General features: G+C 50.3%; 1 protein-coding gene across 1 annotated transcript; it reads right to left on the reverse strand.

Annotated features, from left to right (window-relative positions):
- Positions 1 to 437: 437 nt before the first annotated feature.
- Positions 438 to 21,335, reverse strand: GMCL1 (germ cell-less 1, spermatogenesis associated). Its single transcript, XM_039715298.1, has 14 exons — positions 21,101 to 21,335; positions 20,707 to 20,830; positions 18,016 to 18,112; positions 16,739 to 16,836; positions 11,131 to 11,243; positions 10,601 to 10,666; positions 10,350 to 10,434; positions 10,081 to 10,171; positions 9,697 to 9,837; positions 6,939 to 7,008; positions 3,737 to 3,812; positions 2,906 to 3,051; positions 2,681 to 2,768; positions 438 to 1,677 (listed from the first exon to the last, which is right to left on the reverse strand). Exons 1-14 carry the CDS (start codon positions 21,274 to 21,276, stop codon positions 1,549 to 1,551), a joined length of 1,500 nt encoding a protein of 499 aa, XP_039571232.1. The 5' UTR covers positions 21,277 to 21,335; the 3' UTR covers positions 438 to 1,548.
- Between the last annotated feature and the right edge of the window lie 139 nt (positions 21,336 to 21,474).

A 21,474-nucleotide genomic window follows, 5' to 3' on the forward strand; every position in this document is an offset into this window, starting at 1 on the left:
CACAGCCACGAGGGCACTGGGACAGCCAGGGATCAAGGGAAGGGGTTGTTGCCTGGAAAATAAAAACCAAGATGAGTTTCCTGCTCCACATCATGGGTGGGTGTGGGGGGAGCCCTGGGGATCAGGCCCTGCACAGCTCAGACTTTGAGGTGCTGCAAAAACCCACCTGGATTTGAGGTAGCTGCTCCCTCTGCCATTAACCAGCTGCCCCTGCTGCTTTCCACAGGATCAATCTTAACTTCTAATTAAAACCAGAGTTAAGTATCTAAATACAGTTAATTCTGTAAGGAAATTGGATGCTGAACAGCTGAAAATGCTGCTGCTCTCTGCTGCCAAAGCTGTGACACAACACAAGAGCACAGTGAGGTGCTGAATCCACAGGGTGAATCCAGCACAAAAAGCTGCTCCCAGCAGGAAAGGACACACATGGACAAATATTCCACTTGAAATCATTTACTGACACGTTGCCACGTTTTTCTATCTCGCCCAATACATTTTTTACCCTTGTTATAAAGTACAAATGGTTTTATATTTTTCTGACATTAAAAAAATAGGCTAACGAGGCAAAAAGTCCCAGTTTGAATCAAAAAATCCTGCTGTAAGAATTGAAAATTGTAAGAGACAAACATAAAACCCAACAAAGACTGAAGAGAGTGTACCATGACACGACTCATCCATCACAGCAAGTGGAGAGGAATCTCTTGTTCCCAGCTCTGCCTTTGGATCCTGTGACCTTGCTGAACTGATGTGAAGTTGGTGTTACACATACAACTCAAAAGGCACTGGAAAGTCACAAGTTCCTGAGCTAACATGGGATGTATTCCCAAGGTAACAGCTAAAAGAAGCCACAGAAAATGTTTAAAAACTGGTATTTGGTTTGTGTGAGTAGAGTCAGCACTCAGCAGAACTCCAGCTGAGAGCTGCTGCTGACAGCAGCAAGTACTGGTGAGGATATTGGAGTACTTGCTGTACATGGAAAAATAATTCATTTATGAATATCCTCATTAGTAAATTAACCTGCTAAAAGACAGAGAATTATTGGCTGCAGCGTTAGAACAAGACCAAGAAGGAAATGTGTGTGTGAGATGCAAAAAAAGCTTAAACCCATCAGGTGGGAAAGGCTGTGCAGTTAAATAACCAAAGCTGAGATGCCACATTTACAGAGATTGTTTGGCCCTAAGACAAAAGGACCAGAAAAAAAGCAAAATATGGATCTGGTATTTACAGATCAGTTATTTAAAAACCCAACAAATAATACAACCAAAACCCACACTAACAAAACCCACACAACCTACAATGTGTGCTCAGGTCATTTCCTAAGCTGTGATCCACACAAATTCCCTATTTCCAGTTTGGCTCAGTTTTCACCCAGAAAAGCCCAAGTGTAACAACACTTCTCAAACACGGAATGGCTGCTGCCTGACAATGCAGAACAGAAATAAAATTTTTAAAAAATTAAAAAGGACGACTGGTTTTGGCCTGCTTAATGTCTGAGCTGCATAGGAGAGCACTAAGGCCAGGGCTGCTGCCACAGCCCCCAGGGAGCTCTCAGGCTTCCAGATGTTCCAGCTGTGCCTCGCTGTCTGCCCTCTTCTCTGGGGATGTGTAGAGGAAGTTGCAGCAGATGTAGAGGGGGAAGGTCAGGAGTCTGCTGTCCAAATTCATCACGATCTGCTCCTGGAGCACACAGGACATTTGTGTGGGGAGGGGGACCAGAAAGCACAGCACTCACTTTACATCAGGATGTAAAAATGTAAATTTTTACACCTCAAATTTGTAACACTGGCACATTCTCAGGGTGCCCACAGCTCCCAGCCCTCTGCAGCACAGGGAACAGCCACAGCAAATGCTGGAGCAAATTTCCCCCCAACATGCTGAGGGGAAAGGGACCATTTTCAGATGTGGGAGATTTCACCAACCAGGCATTCCACAAGAGAAAGCAAACTTCAGTTTGTGGGTAGGAATTTTTTGGTTCCACTCTAGGAACTGGTTTTGGGGAAGCAAAATTGAAACTTCAACCTCGTGAGGATGCAAAATAACTGAAACTTCAAAACTGAAACTTCACCCTCCAGTAAGGATGACACCGACAAGGGAAGGTTTTCTGTGTTCTCACCACCTTTGTATCAATGCTGGCTGGCATTTGAGAAACTTGATTAACAAGTCCCATACATGCCTCACTAAATCCTGCTGTCAGCAATGGGTGGAAAAGGGCACTTGCTCTAAGAAAACTCCACTCCTCTCTGGAGCTTTCTTCAATCCATTTAATAGAGTAATAAATCTAACCCTGAAACAACATGCAGACATTCTTTTAACTCCTCAGTTTATGAGAGTCTTCACATTCTGAATTTGCCTCTAAATGAGGAGTCTGATGGCCAGATTATACAGAGGGTGATGCTGAAGAGCAGCTGAACATGGCACTGGCAGCAGACAGCAGCACCACAGGCACTCATTTCACTAATATGGGAACTAATTCCATATTATCAACACTCATGAAACCCACACTACCCTCCTCTAGATCCACTTCACAAATTAGCTTAATTACCCACTGCCTCTAACAGGAATGCCTGAGATTCCACATAAGCACCGACAACAGGAACAGCAACTCCCCTTCAAAAGCACTGGTGACTTCTCAGCATTTTTTTCATGCCTTGAAGTGCAGCACCCAAGCCCACAGACACACCTGGTCCTTCTCCAGGGTGAGGATCTGGTACCCCGTTGTCCTGCTGCAAATCACCTTCCCGCTGCAGTCGAACGAGGCCAGCCGCAACCTGCGGGTGGGCACAGGCCGCTTCAGCCTCCCCAATTCCAGCACCAGCAGCTCCTCCCCGGGAGACAGGGTGACACTTTTGACAAAACCAGCAGGGCTGGCAGCGGGGAGGGAGGGAGGGAGGGAGGCTGGGTGCACCTGAAGGCGATGCTGCGGCGCGGCTGCAGGCTGACGGAGCCGCTGCTCGGCTGGTTCAGCGTGTTGCGCTTGAAGATGATGTAGCGGTTGGTGTAGGTCACCAGCAGGTCCAGACCAAAGTTAAAGCCAGTCCAGCGCCAGCAGTACTGCAGGACAGAGGGGACACGCACAGGGGACACACACACAGGGCACACAGCCTGAGGATGGGCTGTGACACGCAGCAGGAGGGCCACGACAGCTCCGCGGGCTCTGAGCTGCGCTGGGGGGTTCAGGGATCTCTGTCTGGGACAGAGAACTCCCTGGGGACAACTGGACACTGCAGGGGGCTGTGTGACAGCAGCTGAGTGTCAGCTGCCTCCCAGACAGGCAGAACACATGGCACAGCAATGGGTATCAAATACTCAGCACTGGGTAATGGGGCTGATCTGTGAGGCCCCAGAGAACGCCTTGGGTTGTGTGACTGCAACGGGAAAAATTCATGGTCTTGGCTCATTTCACAAGACCTGTTACCTAAAGACACCGAGGGGCCCTGGCTCAGAATGTTACACATTTTATCTACAGAACTTCCTTCTCCAGCTAATCCAGTGATCAGAGCTGTATCTAACTGCCTGGACCAACAGCTTTCCCAGTCTCACAGCACAAGAGCACAATGAAACACCAGCTCCTTGCTCCTTGCAGACATGGCTTCCATCTCTCTGGGGAGCAAAAAAATAGTATCTTTCTCCATGACATCTTTTGGATGCAGTTTGACAATGAGGACCTACAAGATTTGGAAATGCCTGACTTGCCTCAGCCATGCCAGCCCTGCAGCTTGCCACGTGCCACACTTACATCACCATCCTTGGCCAGTTTGCGACCACACCTCATGCTGTTTCCTTCCAGTTCCTCCTTATTGATTTCTTGAGGGCTGAAAAAAACCACAAACCAGCATGTTTAAGGAGACTTCAACAGCTCTGTGTGATACCTTAATGTGGGGAAGATGAATGGACTGGAGTAAACTTGTCTGACCACACAATGATGGAATACCCTGAGCTGGAAGGGACTCACAACTGACCCTCTTTGAGCAGAGGCATGACTGGATGAGCTCACAGAGCCTCTTCCATCCCAAACTGTCCCATAAACATCCACCTGCACTACAAAGCTGCAATATAAACCAGGCTGTGACACCTCAGTTAGGCAGGACTTCTACAAAAGAAATTTTCCAGATAATAAAAATAATAGCTGTTGCAATGAACTACATTCTCCCAGCCTTGTAAAAAACCAAATGTTTTTTAAACACAGCAGGCTGACTTCTTAGACACAACCAGAGACAAGTGCTGGGGCACAGCTGCAGGGCTCTGCACAACAGCAGTGCTATGAAGCAGCAGCCACGAGACACTGGGAGAGGTTTCTCAAGGGGTTGGTTATGCAACTTGACTGAAAAAAAGCCACTTCCCCTCAGTGCTCACAAAAAAAGCCGCTTCCCCTCAGTGCTCAAGGAATGCCAGGGCCTCTCAGAGCTCCCAAGACCCAGAGCCTGGGCTGTGCCACCCCACAGCAAGGTCAGCTCCTCTCAGCCAGCACGCAGAACAGCTCGCAGAGGCAGCACGGGTGAGATCAGCCCTGACTTTCCACAGCAGTGTTACTCACTTTGCTTCACACTCCATGACAGCATGAACCCAACACCCACTGCAGGGAAGTGTCCAAGTTACACCAGGCTGAGGGCTGGCAGTGAACTGGATTAATCCCAGTGACATCAATGCCCACAGGTTCAACTGCAAAGCCACAAGGGCCAGCAGTGCCCTCCAAGCCAGAAGAGATGCAGCCTCTGTTCTCCTCCTACTGCTCCCACTCCACAGCAACTCACAGCTAAATCTTTTATAAACTCAGCCCTCTTGTTTCTGTAAAAACCAATCCTGGGAGGTGAAGTGTTCAAAGAACAGGTTATGCATACAACTCATCACACTTCAACAAATTCACCCAGGAACCTCCCGTGTGCTTTTCCACATCTTCCAGCTGAACTGGTTCTGTGGCTGACCTAAATGCAGTAATGGTGATAAAGGATTTATTTCTGTTTAATTAGTGACAAATTTCACAAACATTAGTCCATAATGCTCACACTGACATTAACATTCCCCTCTCCATCCCTCGAGCAGCCTCAGACAATGCAGAACTTCAGCCTGAACCACTTCCACCAGCTGCCACACAGTGAACAGTGGAGTCATTCTGCTTCCTTCTCACACACTGCCAAAGAGACTGCTGAGAGCAGAAGTGATTCCAGTCCCAGACTTGAAAGATCTGTCTGGCTTCTGCCACGAAACACATGTTTAATTTAAAAAAAAAGTGATCCACTTTAACACAAGTAAACCCCGAGCAGCTACAGTTCAAAGCCACAAACTCCACTGCTAACACTAAAAAATTCTCCAATTCTGAACAGTGAATAAGATGTTTAACCCTTTTAAATGCAAACTCAAAGTAGAAGGGAAGCACTTTCTTCTCCTCTCTATAAAGCCACCGTGACAAACCACATCACACGTTTCCCAGCAGTGCCATTTCCATGCTGGCAGTGCTACAAGAAGCAGGTGCAATTATACCCTGCACCAGGTGGGATATGGAAATAGAGCCTTACTTCAGCTCAGAGGAGTCAGATTCACGTCTTGCTCTGATTCCTAAGTCTGCCTCCTCACCCCTGAGGGAAAACATGTGTTTGGTGCTGACACGGGCAGTAGGTGTGAGAGGAAGAGCAGCAGGGCTGGATAAACCATGGGCTTATAAAACCTGAATTCTTTTCCTGCAGCTACACGTTGGTCAAAAGGCCAAAACATTTGCACTAACACAAAGGAACAGCTGCATGTGTGCCCTTCTGAGGCTGAGACCTTTGCTTTTCACTGTCTTAAAAGAAATAATCAACCCATACTGCAAAAGAGAAAACTAGACAAGGAAGAAAAATGTGGAAAAATACTCTGCCCATTCCAAGAGCTGTTGAAATCCTCAGCTGTAGCTGAATGTTAAAATTGCTCTTTTCCAAGCTGGATGGCCCCCATCATCCTCACTGCAGCTCTGTGGGAACTCCCTTTTCCAGAACCATGTGCATCCAGTGGCTGAGAATTCAAATGCTCCCACTGCACTGAACCACCAAAACACATCAAAATTAGCAAATACTGCATCTTATCTCAGAATTTCGGGGACTCACTTCCCTATGAAGCCTGTTTCCCATGAGCCAGGAGGTGACACTGCTCTCAGCCACAGCCACAGCAGATTGCAAAAGCCTTCCCACGAGAGCAGCATCAGAAACAGGTCACAGCCACCCAAAATTCACCTGCAAGAGCTGAATGTGAGAGCCTCAATTCTGCACCTTAGCCCCACCACTTCCTAAAGGTCTGCTGCCTGTGAGAACAACGTTCTAAAGATCTTGGCTGTGCTTCAGCCCAGAGTCTGGGGCTTTTTTGAAGCTCCTGTTACAACCCAACACGTCTCTGTGCACAGTGTCACCCGCTGGGGGACAGGACAAAGGAGCAAGTCAGCCTGCTGCCTTTGGGGAGGTAACAGGCATTCTGCAGCTGCCTGACTTGGCATTTTTTCACCTCAAAGCACGCCAGGAGCCAGCAGAGAAGACAAAGGCAGGATCAACTCCCCCAGCTACATTTTGCCATAGTTTTGGTGTTAAATCCAGGACCTGGCTCACTGCAGCAGGGCCAAGAGCAAGCAGAAGGAAGAGGAACAGTTTGATGGCCAAAGCATCCCTGAAATGAAGGCTCAGAAATCACACTCTCACAGCCTCAACACAGATTTCCAGGTGAAGTGCTAGTGACATGAAGGAAAATACAGAACTCGTGTCCCCCACCCAGGATTTCCCTCTGGTCCCACCAGACCAGTTTTCCAGAGTTCTGCTGGCTGAGGGATGGGAGACAGCCAGCCCAGGGGAACTGAGAGCTCCACAGAGATAATGCTTCCCCCCTCCTTTTAATGTCAACTCCAAAATAATTCACGTCAGAATTTCTATGAGAGGAAGGTTTCTAATTGAAGAGAGAAATAAAGCCTGTAATATACCTACCCAATATCATTGTCTTGTTCTGCTCTGAGCATGGCAAACCACTGCTGTTTGTAAACAGAGGACAGCCATTCTAAAATTAAAAAAAAAAAAAGCTTGGTGTTGTCTTTGGAGCTGGGAATGAGGATGGTCATATACATTCTAAATAGAGAAATAAAATGACACAGAAATAATGAAGTTACACTTATGAACTGGACTATGCAACCCACCCCTGATACTCCCTGTGTCCTGCAGCTCCCAGCCCCAAGCACAGGGGAAGGATAAACATCCACAGCTAACAGGCACTCCAGACTATGTTCACCTCCTCAAACACCCACTGCTGCCACAAGTGATGCAACTCCACATGTTTTCTCAGCACACACAGCTCTGCTCAGCCTAGGAGCTTCTTAACAAGCTCTGGGGAGAAGGTTCTGAATGCCCAGGGGAGTTCTACGTAAGTCAAAGAAGGAGAAAACACAATCAAGGGATAAAAGAAAACAGTGACTTAGCACAAATATGGTAAAACAAACAGAAGTTGTACCCTGCTAAGAATAAACATAAATCATGTCTTCCTTGGAAAACACACAAAGATTTTATTGGCTGTGTTAATTTAATGTTGCAACCAAGAGATAAAACAGAACAAAACTCAGTGGTTTGTCAGGCAGTTACACAAAAGGGATCCCAAAATCACAGGGTGTAAGAAGTTCTTAGTCAAGATAACAAATGGGGCAAGGGGGCAAGGTCAGAAATGAGAACCACCTCTGGGAAATGGGCTGGGTGAGAGAACAGGGAGAGCCAATGTGACCAAAAACAATCCAGGAAGCTGGTGAATGTGACAGAAGGGAGCAGAGGCCAGATCATGGATGGCAAACTGAAAACCAGCCTTTGTCCCACTGACTCTAGAGTGAAAGTACAGGCTGTGATAGGAGCAAACTGGGCATCAACCAAAGTACAACTGAAAATAAAAAATGAATTAAGGAAACCTACACAGGCAAGGAACAGAGAATGGATGTGCTAGAAGGGAAGGAAGAAATATCAGGAGGGAGAGCATCTTCTCTATTTGTGCATCTATTTCCTATCTCACATTTCAGCTGAATGTTGATCTATGAAGAGGGAAAGCACAGCTGAGGAAATGTTCACAAGCCACCAAAACCAGAACAACAAACACTGTGCTGACACAGACACATTATGTGTTCCTGTCCCTTACACCCTTTCTGCACAAAGATCAGGCTGCTGTGAACTTCTAACACAGAATTTCAGTTCTCCCCTCCAGGACCTAAACACACAGAGTATAAAAATAAATAAATAAACAATCACAGCACTACTTTCAACTACTCGTTGTGATTTGCTTCTCTACCTCCTTGAGAACAATTTCATCTGGAATAATCTCCCAGCAGAACACAAACCACCCAGCAAAGGCCCTGTCTGAGCCTCCCAGGTACAGAGCATCCCCTCAAACACTGAATGCTGGCAGCCAACAGCCTGCTCCAAAGTGCAGCCCAGCATTTATCTCAACCTCCTTGTAAATGAAGAGCAAAAGTTCTGATCTTAACACAGCTCGTGGCTGCACCCTGGCACCAGGAGATTACAGGGGCAGGCAAGTAGCAAACTACAGCACTCCCAGCACAAAGATCCTCCTGCAGAACAAAGATCCTCCTGCATGCAGTACGTGCCCTGTGTCCTCTGTCCCTGTCACTACATACCCTGTGTCCCCTCTCCCTGCACCACAGTGCCACCCAGCTGCCCTGTGTCCCCTTTCCCTGCCTCCCTGTGTCCCCTCTCCCTGCACCACAGTGCCACCCAGCTGCCTGTGCCTCTTTTCCCTGTCACCACAGTGCCACCCAGCTGCCTGTGCCTCTTTTCCCTGTCACCACAGTGCCACCCAGCTGTCCTGTGTCCCCTCTGCCTGTCACCACAGTGCCACCCAGCTGTCCTGTGTCCCCTCTGCCTGTCACCACAGTGCCACCCAGCCAGCACAGTGCTCCTCGTGGCTCAGGGACTGCCTCCCTGCAGAGCCACCACCTGTGAGCTGTGCCCAAATGTCACTCTTTTCCAATGAGCACAAGGAGATCAGCCTCAAAAATGCAATAATCTCAGAACAATTCCTCCTCTGCCAGACATGGGTGAAGGCTTCAGGGTTTGAGAACAGACACAACATTTACCCACCAAAGAGCACTCTGAAAAGGCTGCCCATCACACTGCAAGTGCTAACAGCAGACAGGAGGAGAAGGAAATCAAGTGTAGCTCCAGAAAACGTCTAGTTTGCATCTTATTGACATGCTGACAAAGCCACTTCACAGGGATACAAATCCACTGTTCTCCTGTGTCACCATTAAGGATTTAAATAGTCGTTCACCCAATGTTATTTTTTATAATGACTTTGCCTATAGCCTGTACCAGTGTGACTCTAAAGTGAGATGGATTATATTTACTTCATACCCTATCCTGGATAGCTGTGCCAGAGCTGGACAACCCTTTCCATGACAGAATGAATTTTCCCAATATCCAACCTGAACCTCCCCTGAGACCATTTCTTTTTGTCCTGTCCCTGTTCCCTGGGAGCACAGCCTGACCCCCCTGGCTGCCCCCTCCTGTCAGGAGCTGTACAGAGTGAGAAGGTTCCCCCTGAACCTCCTTTACCACACTCAAGCTCCAGGCCCTTCCCAGCTCTGTCCCTCCTGGAACATGCCCAGCCCCTCCCTGTCTCTCCTGGGGTGGAGAAACTGAAGGCAGGAGTGGATGTGAGTGCTCAGCTGTGCCCAGCACTCCCTCCCTCACTCACCTGAGGGCAGCAGGGCATCCCTCTCCACGATCCTGGCCGAGGCCAGGTCACTGATGATGTACTGCAGCCTCAGGTGTGCAAACACGGGCACGAAGGCGCTGCCCTGCGCCGACTCCAGGAAGGCAACGTCGCCCCCAGACTCTGCAACACAGCACCCACACTGTGGTTTGCCTCCCTAAAGCTTTCCCAGACCTTGTTTATACTGCAGTTTTTACTTATTGGTTAGAGAAAGTTGTTATGGGTGTTCAATGGCTTTTATTTTCTTTTTATTTTCTTTATTTTATTTTATTTTTTTAAGGTTATTTCCAAAATGGCTTTTGCCATTAAAATTGAGAAATGACTCATGTTCAAAACCCAAAGCAAGGGCTGGCCAGCTCCTCCTACCTCTCCTGCGCTCAGCAAACCAGGCATCAGCTTCACTCAACACCTGCTTGAAAGACCCATTCCAAGAAGGCACGAGCTGAAGGAACATCCACTGGGCAAAACAAATAAATTCTAGTGAGTCAGATGAAGTCACAGGTAAGAAATCTGCATGCTAACAGGAGACATTTCCACTAATTAGTGCACTAATTTCTATAGAAGTTCTGCTGCTCCATTAAATACTTCCAGTCAATCCCACAAAGGTTCCACTGCACTGAGCCCCAGGCCAGTACCTTTTTGAGAGCAGTGTACACATCCATCTCCACCTGCAGCACAAACAGGTTGGAGGAGCTGATCAGCTGCTTCATGAGGTTTATGCTGGAAAAAATCAATTGCAGCAGGTCAGTGAGACAGAAAAGATAAAAAGGAGAAGGGGAGGTAGGGAACAAGTAACCAGCAAAAGCCCATAAAGTGATCTGCAGTGGGCTCCAGACTTGGGCAGGGACTGTCCTTCATCCCTGCAAGGGAAGTGCAGCCCCAGTACCTGAGTTCCTTGAAGAGTCCAACACTCTGGTGAGTCATCAGATTGTTCAAGAGCCACTCAAGGCACCTGCACAGAAAGCAAGGAGTTAGGACCTCTGCTTGCTTCTTCTCTGTGTCAACATTCCTGCAACAGCTGCTCCCTCAGCAAATTTGCAGACAACACTAAGCTGGGTGGGATTGTGGATCTGCTGGAGGGCAGAAGGGTTCTGCAGAAAGATCTGGACAGACTCAATCCATTCAGATTAGGTACTTGATTTATTTTTTTCCCTGTTTGGGTGGTCAGGCATTGGAACAGTCACACCTCCACCCTGGAGGTGTGAATCTGGCTCTGGATTATGTGGTTTAGTGGTTTCAGTGGTAGTGCTGGGTGCATGGTTGAACTGGATGATCTTACAGGTCTCTTCCAACCTTGATGTTCTAAGGCTCTATTCTAAAGACATTAAAGCAATTAACCTGGTCATTTTGTAAGTACTGTGTAAATTCACAGTTAATTGCCAATGTCCAAAGCAGCTTGCAGACAGTAATTCTTACTTTTTCTTCACGGAGTCCAGCCCATATGTCCCTGCAGAATTATAATAACCACACACAGTTTGGGCAGTGATGGTTTCCTTCATCGTTTCACCACATTGCTGGATTAAGCCATCCTGCAGGGAGGAAAAAACACACAGACATTCTGAGTGTTCACTTCCCAACAGGAAATGTCAGACACTGTGTTGTTCATACAGATTTTCATGCCTGAGCCATCCCCCAAGTCCCACAGGCTGCAGTGACTGGTGCTACACTGTTCAAACTATTTAAATCATCATTCCTCAGAAACACAGATGTTCTTAAGAATATTTCCTGTGAATGAAAAGAGTTCTGAATGCCTCCAGGGTACAGCAAGCAAGCTCCAAAACCTACTTAATCTACTTTTAGATATCACTCACAAATCACTTAATCTCACACCTCAATCTTAGTCACAATATTTTTCAATAAACCCACTGCTTTGTGTTTGGCTTTTTCCCCAGCTAGCCTGAAAAGCTGATTCATTCTGATTCATTCCTCTGGGTGAAAAAGGCCACGTGGGTGAGGATACCCTGAGCTGCTGTGTTTCTTTCAGGTAAAGCCAGAAGGATTGGCATTGTGGCATTTCTGACTTACCAGCTGCAGCATGCAGGCTGCTGCCAGCAGGGCCACCACGCGGCTGGGGTTGATCAGCACATCGTCTCTGTAGAGAGAGCCAAAAGCCACCTGCAGGGCTGCAGAGGGAACAGGAGTCAGAGAGAGACTGCAGAGAGCACGGGGCATGAGGAGTCCTCAAACACTGCACAGAGCACAGGGCACTGAGGAGTCCTCAAACACAGCCAGACACTGCACTGAGCACGGGGCATGAGGAGTCCTCAAACACAGCCAGACACTGCACTGAGCACGGGGCATGAGGAGTCCTCAAACACAGCCAGACACTGCACTGAGCACGGGGCATGAGGAGTCCTCAAACACAGCCAGACACTGCACTGAGCACGGGGCATGAGGAGTCCTCAAACACAGCCAGAAACTGCACTGAGCACGGGGCATGAGGAGTCCTCAAACACAGCCAGACACTGCACTGAGCACGGGGCATGAGGAGTCCTCAAACACAGCCAGAAACTGCACTGAGCACGGGGCATGAGGAGTCCTCAAACACAGCCAGACACTGCACTGAGCACGGGGCATGAGGAGTCCTCAAACACAGCCAGAAACTGCACTGAGCACGGGGCATGAGGAGTCCTCAAACACAGCCAGACACTGCACTGAGCACGGGGCATGAGGAGTCCTCAAACACAGCCAGAAACTGCACTGAGCACGGGGCATGAGGAGTCCTCAAACACAGCCAGACACTGCACTGAGCACGGGGCATGAGGAGTCCTCAAACACAGCCAGAAACTGCACTGAGCACGGGGCATGAGGAGTCCTCAAACACAGCCAGACACTGCACTGAGCACGGGGCATGAGGAGTCCTCAAACACAGCCAGAAACTGCACTGAGCACGGGGCATGAGGAGTCCTCAAACACAGCCAGACACTGCACTGAGCACGGGGCATGAGGAGTCCTCAAACACAGCCAGAAACTGCACTGAGCACGGGGCATGAGGAGTCCTCAAACACAGCCAGACACTGCACTGAGCACGGGGCATGAGGAGTCCTCAAACACAGCCAGAAACTGCACTGAGCACGGGGCATGAGGAGTCCTCAAACACAGCCAGACACTGCACTGAGCACGGGGCATGAGGAGTCCTCAAACACAGCCAGAAACTGCACTGAGCACGGGGCATGAGGAGTCCTCAAACACAGCCAGACACTGCACTGAGCACGGGGCATGAGGAGTCCTCAAACACAGCCAGAAACTGCACTGAGCACGGGGCATGAGGAGTCCTCAAACACAGCCAGACACTGCACTGAGCACGGGGCATGAGGAGTCCTCAAACACAGCCAGAAACTGCACTGAGCACGGGGCATGAGGAGTCCTCAAACACAGCCAGACACTGCACTGAGCACGGGGCATGAGGAGTCCTCAAACACAGCCAGAAACTGCACTGAGCACGGGGCATGAGGAGTCCTCAAACACAGCCAGACACTGCACTGAGCACGGGGCATGAGGAGTCCTCAAACACAGCCAGAAACTGCACTGAGCACGGGGCATGAGGAGTCCTCAAACACAGCCAGACACTGCACTGAGCACGGGGCATGAGGAGTCCTCAAACACAGCCAGAAACTGCACTGAGCACGGGGCATGAGGAGTCCTCAAACACAGCCAGACACTGCACTGAGCACGGGGCATGAGGAGTCCTCAAACACAGCCAGAAACTGCACTGAGCACGGGGCATGAGGAGTCCTCAAACACAGCCAGACACTGCACTGAGCACGGGGCATGAGGAGTCCTCAAACACAGCCAGAAACTGCACTGAGCACGGGGCATGAGGAGTCCTCAAACACAGCCAGACACTGCACTGAGCACGGGGCATGAGGAGTCCTCAAACACAGCCAGAAACTGCACTGAGCACGGGGCATGAGGAGTCCTCAAACACAGCCAGACACTGCACTGAGCACGGGGCATGAGGAGTCCTCAAACACAGCCAGAAACTGCACTGAGCACGGGGCATGAGGAGTCCTCAAACACAGCCAGACACTGCACTGAGCACGGGGCATGAGGAGTCCTCAAACACAGCCAGAAACTGCACTGAGCACGGGGCATGAGGAGTCCTCAAACACAGCCAGACACTGCACTGAGCACGGGGCATGAGGAGTCCTCAAACACAGCCAGAAACTGCACTGAGCACGGGGCATGAGGAGTCCTCAAACACAGCCAGACACTGCACTGAGCACGGGGCATGAGGAGTCCTCAAACACAGCCAGAAACTGCACTGAGCACGGGGCATGAGGAGTCCTCAAACACAGCCAGACACTGCACTGAGCACGGGGCATGAGGAGTCCTCAAACACAGCCAGAAACTGCACTGAGCACGGGGCATGAGGAGTCCTCAAACACAGCCAGACACTGCACTGAGCACGGGGCATGAGGAGTCCTCAAACACAGCCAGAAACTGCACTGAGCACGGGGCATGAGGAGTCCTCAAACACAGCCAGACACTGCACTGAGCACGGGGCATGAGGAGTCCTCAAACACAGCCAGAAACTGCACTGAGCACGGGGCATGAGGAGTCCTCAAACACAGCCAGACACTGCACTGAGCACGGGGCATGAGGAGTCCTCAAACACAGCCAGAAACTGCACTGAGCACGGGGCATGAGGAGTCCTCAAACACAGCCAGACACTGCACTGAGCACGGGGCATGAGGAGTCCTCAAACACAGCCAGAAACTGCACTGAGCACGGGGCATGAGGAGTCCTCAAACACAGCCAGACACTGCACTGAGCACGGGGCATGAGGAGTCCTCAAACACAGCCAGAAACTGCACTGAGCACGGGGCATGAGGAGTCCTCAAACACAGCCAGACACTGCACTGAGCACGGGGCATGAGGAGTCCTCAAACACAGCCAGAAACTGCACTGAGCACGGGGCATGAGGAGTCCTCAAACACAGCCAGACACTGCACTGAGCACGGGGCATGAGGAGTCCTCAAACACAGCCAGAAACTGCACTGAGCACGGGGCATGAGGAGTCCTCAAACACAGCCAGACACTGCACTGAGCACGGGGCATGAGGAGTCCTCAAACACAGCCAGAAACTGCACTGAGCACGGGGCATGAGGAGTCCTCAAACACAGCCAGACACTGCACTGAGCACGGGGCATGAGGAGTCCTCAAACACAGCCAGAAACTGCACTGAGCACGGGGCATGAGGAGTCCTCAAACACAGCCAGACACTGCACTGAGCACGGGGCATGAGGAGTCCTCAAACACAGCCAGAAACTGCACTGAGCACGGGGCATGAGGAGTCCTCAAACACAGCCAGACACTGCACTGAGCACGGGGCATGAGGAGTCCTCAAACACAGCCAGAAACTGCACTGAGCACGGGGCATGAGGAGTCCTCAAACACAGCCAGACACTGCACTGAGCACGGGGCATGAGGAGTCCTCAAACACAGCCAGAAACTGCACTGAGCACGGGGCATGAGGAGTCCTCAAACACAGCCAGACACTGCACTGAGCACGGGGCATGAGGAGTCCTCAAACACAGCCAGAAACTGCACTGAGCACGGGGCATGAGGAGTCCTCAAACACAGCCAGACACTGCACTGAGCACGGGGCATGAGGAGTCCTCAAACACAGCCAGAAACTGCACTGAGCACGGGGCATGAGGAGTCCTCAAACACAGCCAGACACTGCACTGAGCACGGGGCATGAGGAGTCCTCAAACACAGCCAGAAACTGCACTGAGCACGGGGCATGAGGAGTCCTCAAACACAGCCAGACACTGCACTGAGCACGGGGCATGAGGAGTCCTCAAACACAGCCAGAAACTGCACTGAGCACGGGGCATGAGGAGTCCTCAAACACAGCCAGACACTGCACTGAGCACGGGGCATGAGGAGTCCTCAAACACAGCCAGAAACTGCACTGAGCACGGGGCATGAGGAGTCCTCAAACACAGCCAGACACTGCACTGAGCACGGGGCATGAGGAGTCCTCAAACACAGCCAGAAACTGCACTGAGCACGGGGCATGAGGAGTCCTCAAACACAGCCAGACACTGCACTGAGCACGGGGCATGAGGAGTCCTCAAACACAGCCAGAAACTGCACTGAGCACGGGGCATGAGGAGTCCTCAAACACAGCCAGACACTGCACTGAGCACGGGGCATGAGGAGTCCTCAAACACAGCCAGAAACTGCACTGAGCACGGGGCATGAGGAGTCCTCAAACACAGCCAGACACTGCACTGAGCACGGGGCATGAGGAGTCCTCAAACACAGCCAGAAACTGCACTGAGCACGGGGCATGAGGAGTCCTCAAACACAGCCAGACACTGCACTGAGCACGGGGCATGAGGAGTCCTCAAACACAGCCAGAAACTGCACTGAGCACGGGGCATGAGGAGTCCTCAAACACAGCCAGACACTGCACTGAGCACGGGGCATGAGGAGTCCTCAAACACAGCCAGAAACTGCACTGAGCACGGGGCATGAGGAGTCCTCAAACACAGCCAGACACTGCACTGAGCACGGGGCATGAGGAGTCCTCAAACACAGCCAGAAACTGCACTGAGCACGGGGCATGAGGAGTCCTCAAACACAGCCAGACACTGCACTGAGCACGGGGCATGAGGAGTCAAGTCCCACAGGCTGCAGTGACTGGTGCTATGCTGTTCAAACCATTTAAATCATCACTCCTCAGAAACACAGATGTTCTTAAGAATATTTCCTGTGAATGAAAAGAGTTCTGAATGCCTCCAGGGTACAGCAAGCAAGCTCCAAAACCTACTTAATCTACTTTTAGATATCACTCACAAATCACTTAATCTCACACCTCAATCTTAGTCACAATATTTTTCAATAAACCCACTGCTTTGTGTTTGGCTTTTTCCCCAGCTAGCCTGAAAAGCTGATTCATTCTGATTCATTCCTCTGGGTGAAAAAGGCCACGTGGGTGAGGATACCCTGAGCTGCTGTGTTTCTTTCAGGTAAAGCCAGAAGGATTGGCATTGTGGCATTTCTGACTTACCAGCTGCAGCATGCAGGCTGCTGCCAGCAGGGCCACCACGCGGCTGGGGTTGATCAGCACATCGTCTCTGTAGAGAGAGCCAAAAGCCACCTGCAGGGCTGCAGAGGGAACAGGAGTCAGAGAGAGACTGCAGAGAGCACGGGGCATGAGGAGTCCTCAAACACAGCCAGAAACTGCACAGAGCACAGGGCACTGAGGAGTGCTCAAACAAAACCAGAAACTGCACTGAGCATGGGGCATGAGGAATCCTCAAACACCGCACAGAGCACAGGGCATGGGGAGTCCTCCACCTGCAGGGCTGCAGAGGGAACAGGAGTCAGAGAGAGACTGCAGAGAGCACGGGGCATGAGGAGTCCTCAAACACTGCACAGAGCACAGGGCACTGAGGAGTCCTCAAACACAGCCAGAAACTGCACTGAGCATGGGGCATGAGGAATCCTTAAACACAGCCAGACACTACAGAGAGCACTGGGCATGAGGAGTCCTCAAACACAACCAGACACTGCACTGAGCATGAGGAATCCTCAAACACTGCACAGAGCACAGGGCATGGGGAGTCCTCAAACACAACCAGACACTGCAGAGAACACGGGGCATGAGGAATCCTTAAACACTGCACTGAGCACGGGGCATGAGGAGTCCTCAAACACAGCCAGAAACTGCACTGAGCATGGGGCATGAGGAATCCTCAAACACCGCACAGAGCACAGGGCATGGGGAGTCCTTAAACACAACCAGACACTGCAGAGAACACGGGGCATGAGGAATCCTTAAACACTGCACAGAGCTCAGGGCATGAGGAGTCCTCAAACACAACCAGACACTGCAGAGAACACGGGGCATGAGGAATCCTTAAACACTGCACTGAGCACGGGGCATGAGGAATCCTCAAACACTGCACAGAGCACAGGGCATGAGGAGTCCTCCAACACTGCACAGAGCACGGGGCTTGAGGAATCCTTAAACACAACCAGACACTGCACTGAGCTTGGGGCATGAGGAGTCCTTAAACACAACTAAAGCTCCTCACTGCACACCTTCTCTAAAGTCTCAGTGCTGGCTCCTCATCTAAAGCAACTGACCACACAGAAAACACAACAATGGATTGGGGTAACCAATCCATTAAATTCTATAATTTAAACAAACTCTTCAGCACCCCTGAGAGCTGAAAAACTGCACAAAGAGAAGCTGAACCTCATGAGCCTTCTCTGAACATCACCAGGTTTAACTTAACCTCTCCCTTCAGGGTTTTGTTAAAATAAAAGGCTCCCACTTACCTTCTACATCAATATTTTGATCAGGAATCTCCAGCTCTATGACATTCATGCTGGATTCTTTCCAAGAGCCACTGAACATACTGGAGAAGTAGCCTGACTGTATGAAGGAAGAGAGAAAAAGAACTCAGGTAAGAGATTGCATCCCACTTAGAACTGCCAAAAGCAGCACGTGGAACCAAACACAGTTAATATTTACCTTTATGCAGAACAAAATATATTAAGGGAGCTTTCACAAGCTAAAACATTCTGACAGACTCGAGGGGCTGACTAGCTGCTGTTTCTGACACTCAAAATGCCTACAGGAAAGTTTGGGCTATGTGTGTGTAACCAGAGTAAGGAAAGAGTTTGAAAAAGGCCAGAAAAGCTACACAAGCTCTTTTTCCCACAAACCACGTCACCAGTGAGGACAGAATTAGTGCAAAAACTAGGTGCTTAAGGTTACTAGCAAACAACAAATCCTGCAGGCATTAGGGAATGCCAGTTAGGGGTGGGGAAAAAAAAATAAGGCATGCAAGACATACAAATTACTGTACAAGGCTGTAGCCTCATACCAAGGACACAGACACACACACCATTTACGGCAATATACCTTTTATTATTAAGTGAAAAGCACATAAAACTAGAATTTGAGGTTTCCATCCAAAGGAAGGGAAAGATAATGCTCTACTAGGGTTCCTGATTTTCCTTCCCAGCAGCAGATGTGCCCATTATGAGATGCTATCAATGAAGTTTACCTGAGAGATCAAAAAAATAAAGTCTATTTGTACAGCACCGCATCCCCTGACCTCTTCCCTCAGCATATCAGCTCAGGGCAGCAAAATAACAAACCCCAGTTTTGATTTCATTTGATCAGGCCAGTATTTCTGTACCCCTGGCATATCCCTAACTCTGATGTTCCTACCAAACCCAGGGCCTCACTCATCTTTGTCTTCCTCACGAGGCTGCCTCAGCTTTGCCACAGAGATCACCTCCCCAGTTCCATAGGGATTTATCATTTTTGGAACAGCATCACGAGAAAGAAATGCCCCACTTCTCAGAGCTGCTGTGACCAGCACCTGACTGTCCTTCCTGGACCTTGAGGTTCCATGTCCTTCATGGAACTTGTGCCTGGGGAGAGCAGGGGAGCAGAAACAGCCAGGCTGAGTCTGCTTTGGGGCACGAAGAGTCATTAATCAACGGCATTAAGAGTCATTTACAGGGAGTTATTCCTAACCTCCAACACCACTTTACCTACAGTAACACAAGTGCAATGCAGGAACAGAACCTGCCTGAGGAGAATGGTCATCTCCCTCCAAGGCTCATGTCCCAAAAACACTGCTGCTACAAGGCCTCTGCAGACAAAGTCACAACTTTCAAACCCTCTAAAGAGCTGCACCCACAGAAGGGATTGCACACCCAATTTCAGTCAGCAATCCATGCTAAGGCCTCAGGAACAGCTTCACCAATATCAGATGCAGCCACCACAGCCCCTCAGTGTCACTGCTGCTGTCACCCCACAGCCCCTCAGTGCCAGCCCTGTTCCTGTCACACACCCCACAGCCCCTCAGTGTCACTGCTCTGCCTTCAGTTTATGCTCCTTAAAGGTTCTCACACTCCAAAAATAAAAGTTTTTTTCCTACAAGAAAGCAATGGAACACTCCCCTCGCTGGGACCACACAAGTAATTGCTGAAGCTGCTCTGGAATTCGGGCACTGACACAGCAACAGCCACAAAAAAACCCCAGAATTGGCTCTTCCTGTCACTTGTTGCACCAGAGAAAGTGCAGCCACATGTGGAGCACCCCCCAGTGCCACCGTGTCACACCCCTGCCCTGCTCCCCTGCAGCTGACACACAAGAGCCCTCCTGTCCAGGTACAGCACCTAAGGGCTTCACACCAACCCTGCTGAGTGCAGAACCCCTGAAAGGCACAGGCACAAGAGAATTTGGTGTTTCAGGGCACAGCCAGGGCTCCTCCCACGGCAGGAGTGACACAGCACAGACAGCGAAGCCACCAGCACCTCTGCACCCCCACAACACAGACACAAAGACTCCACCTCAACACAAGCCCAGCAGGAAATGGTTGTGGAAACAGCATCCTTTTTGGGCTATGCACCAGGGTTTATTCCTTTTCAGAGTTCCTGAGGAAACCTTCCTCCTGCAGCAGTAGGGATGCTGCAAGGATCCTTTTGTGAAGGCAGGTAACAATCACCTGACACCTGCAGAGAGCCAGCAGCAGCAATTTCCCTGCAGGTCCCTGCACAGTGTCCAGGGGACAGTAAAACTGAGCTGGGGCACCACAAATCCCTTCTGGAATCCCTCCTATGTCCAGCAAGAACATTCACATCACAGGAGTCTCTCAGCCACTTGTTCAGCAAACAAGAACATGTTCTCAGGACATGAAAGACAACTGTCAGGACTGTTTTCACAGACGATGCGCCAAGATTAGGAATAAAATAAATTAAACAAAATAATTAAGCAGTATGAGAAGCAAAAACTTTTTCAAATGTGATCCTACAGGTCTGCTTCCCAACAGGAACTCTTGTTGCTAACAGGAGCTGGTTAAATGTTAACATCTACAAAAAGAGTTAAAATCCTAAATATAAAGTGGAAAAAAAAAAAAAAAGGAAGATCTCCAGTCATATTTCACAGTTCTCAGACATCCTTTCATTAAAAACACAGTTCCTACTGGGAGTTAGAAAGGAGCCACTTACCTGACACAAATAAATCTTGTGCAAGTTCCACTCCTCTCCCAGAGCGCAAATTTTGATATCACTGTTCTCCCCATTCAAAAACAGCGTCTGATAAATATACTTCGACGTGCTTTTCAACTTTTTCCTAGTGAAAACAAAACAACAGTGAGACACACACCCCTAGAGATCCTCCGTTACAGCACCAACAGTCGGTCCCAAGCGCTCGGGGCTTGGCCCGGCCCGGCCCGGCAGCCGTGTCCCCCCGCCCGGCACCGCTGCCCCGGGGAGCTCCATGAGGCTCAGCCCGGCTCCTCTCGGCTGCAGCCCCCGCTCGTCCCTCACGGCGGGCACCGAGGGGAGGCCGGGCCGGGCCCTGCCTCCCCCGGCCCCCCTCAGCCCGGCCCGCCGCTCAGACCTGCGGCCGCGGAGGTGCAGGAGCCGCTCCTCCCGCTCGGCCTCGCCGTCGCTGTCGCTGTCCCCGGCTCCCTCGGCCCCGCCGCGCTTCCTCTTGCCGCCCCTGCCCGCGGCCGCCGCCTCGCCCCGCGGGAGCCCGGCCTTGCGCCGCAGCACGCGGCTGCCCAGCGAGCCCATGGCCGCTCCAGCGCCTCATGGGGCCGGAGCGGAGCGGGGCCGGAGCCGGGCGCTGCTCCTGCGCCGCGAGCGCTGCGAGCGACACGGCCTCGTTGGGATTTGTGTTCATGGTTTAAATTGACTGCTTTTCTTAACCGTAATTTTCCTAATAATCATATATATATATATATATAATATATATATATGTATGTGTGTGTG

The sequence above is a fragment of the Passer montanus genome, unplaced genomic scaffold (assembly GCF_014805655.1).
Source record: "Passer montanus isolate IOZ18808 unplaced genomic scaffold, ASM1480565v1 scaffold101, whole genome shotgun sequence".
Classification (NCBI taxonomy): Eukaryota; Metazoa; Chordata; class Aves; order Passeriformes; family Passeridae; genus Passer; species Passer montanus.

Excerpts from the sequence above, each read along its gene's own strand:
- GMCL1 (XM_039715298.1), bottom strand. The coding sequence starts at position 21,276 with ATGGGCTCGCTGGGCAGCCGCGTGCTGCGGCGCAAGGCCGGGCTCCCG. Across the intron at positions 18,113-20,706 it reads ACAAGATTTATTTGTGTCAG|TCAGGCTACTTCTCCAGTAT; the intron begins GTAAGTGGCTCC and ends TCCTTCATACAG. Across the intron at positions 9,838-10,080 it reads GTTTGCTGAGCGCAGGAGAG|AGTCTGGGGGCGACGTTGCC; the intron begins GTAGGAGGAGCT and ends GCTGTGTTGCAG.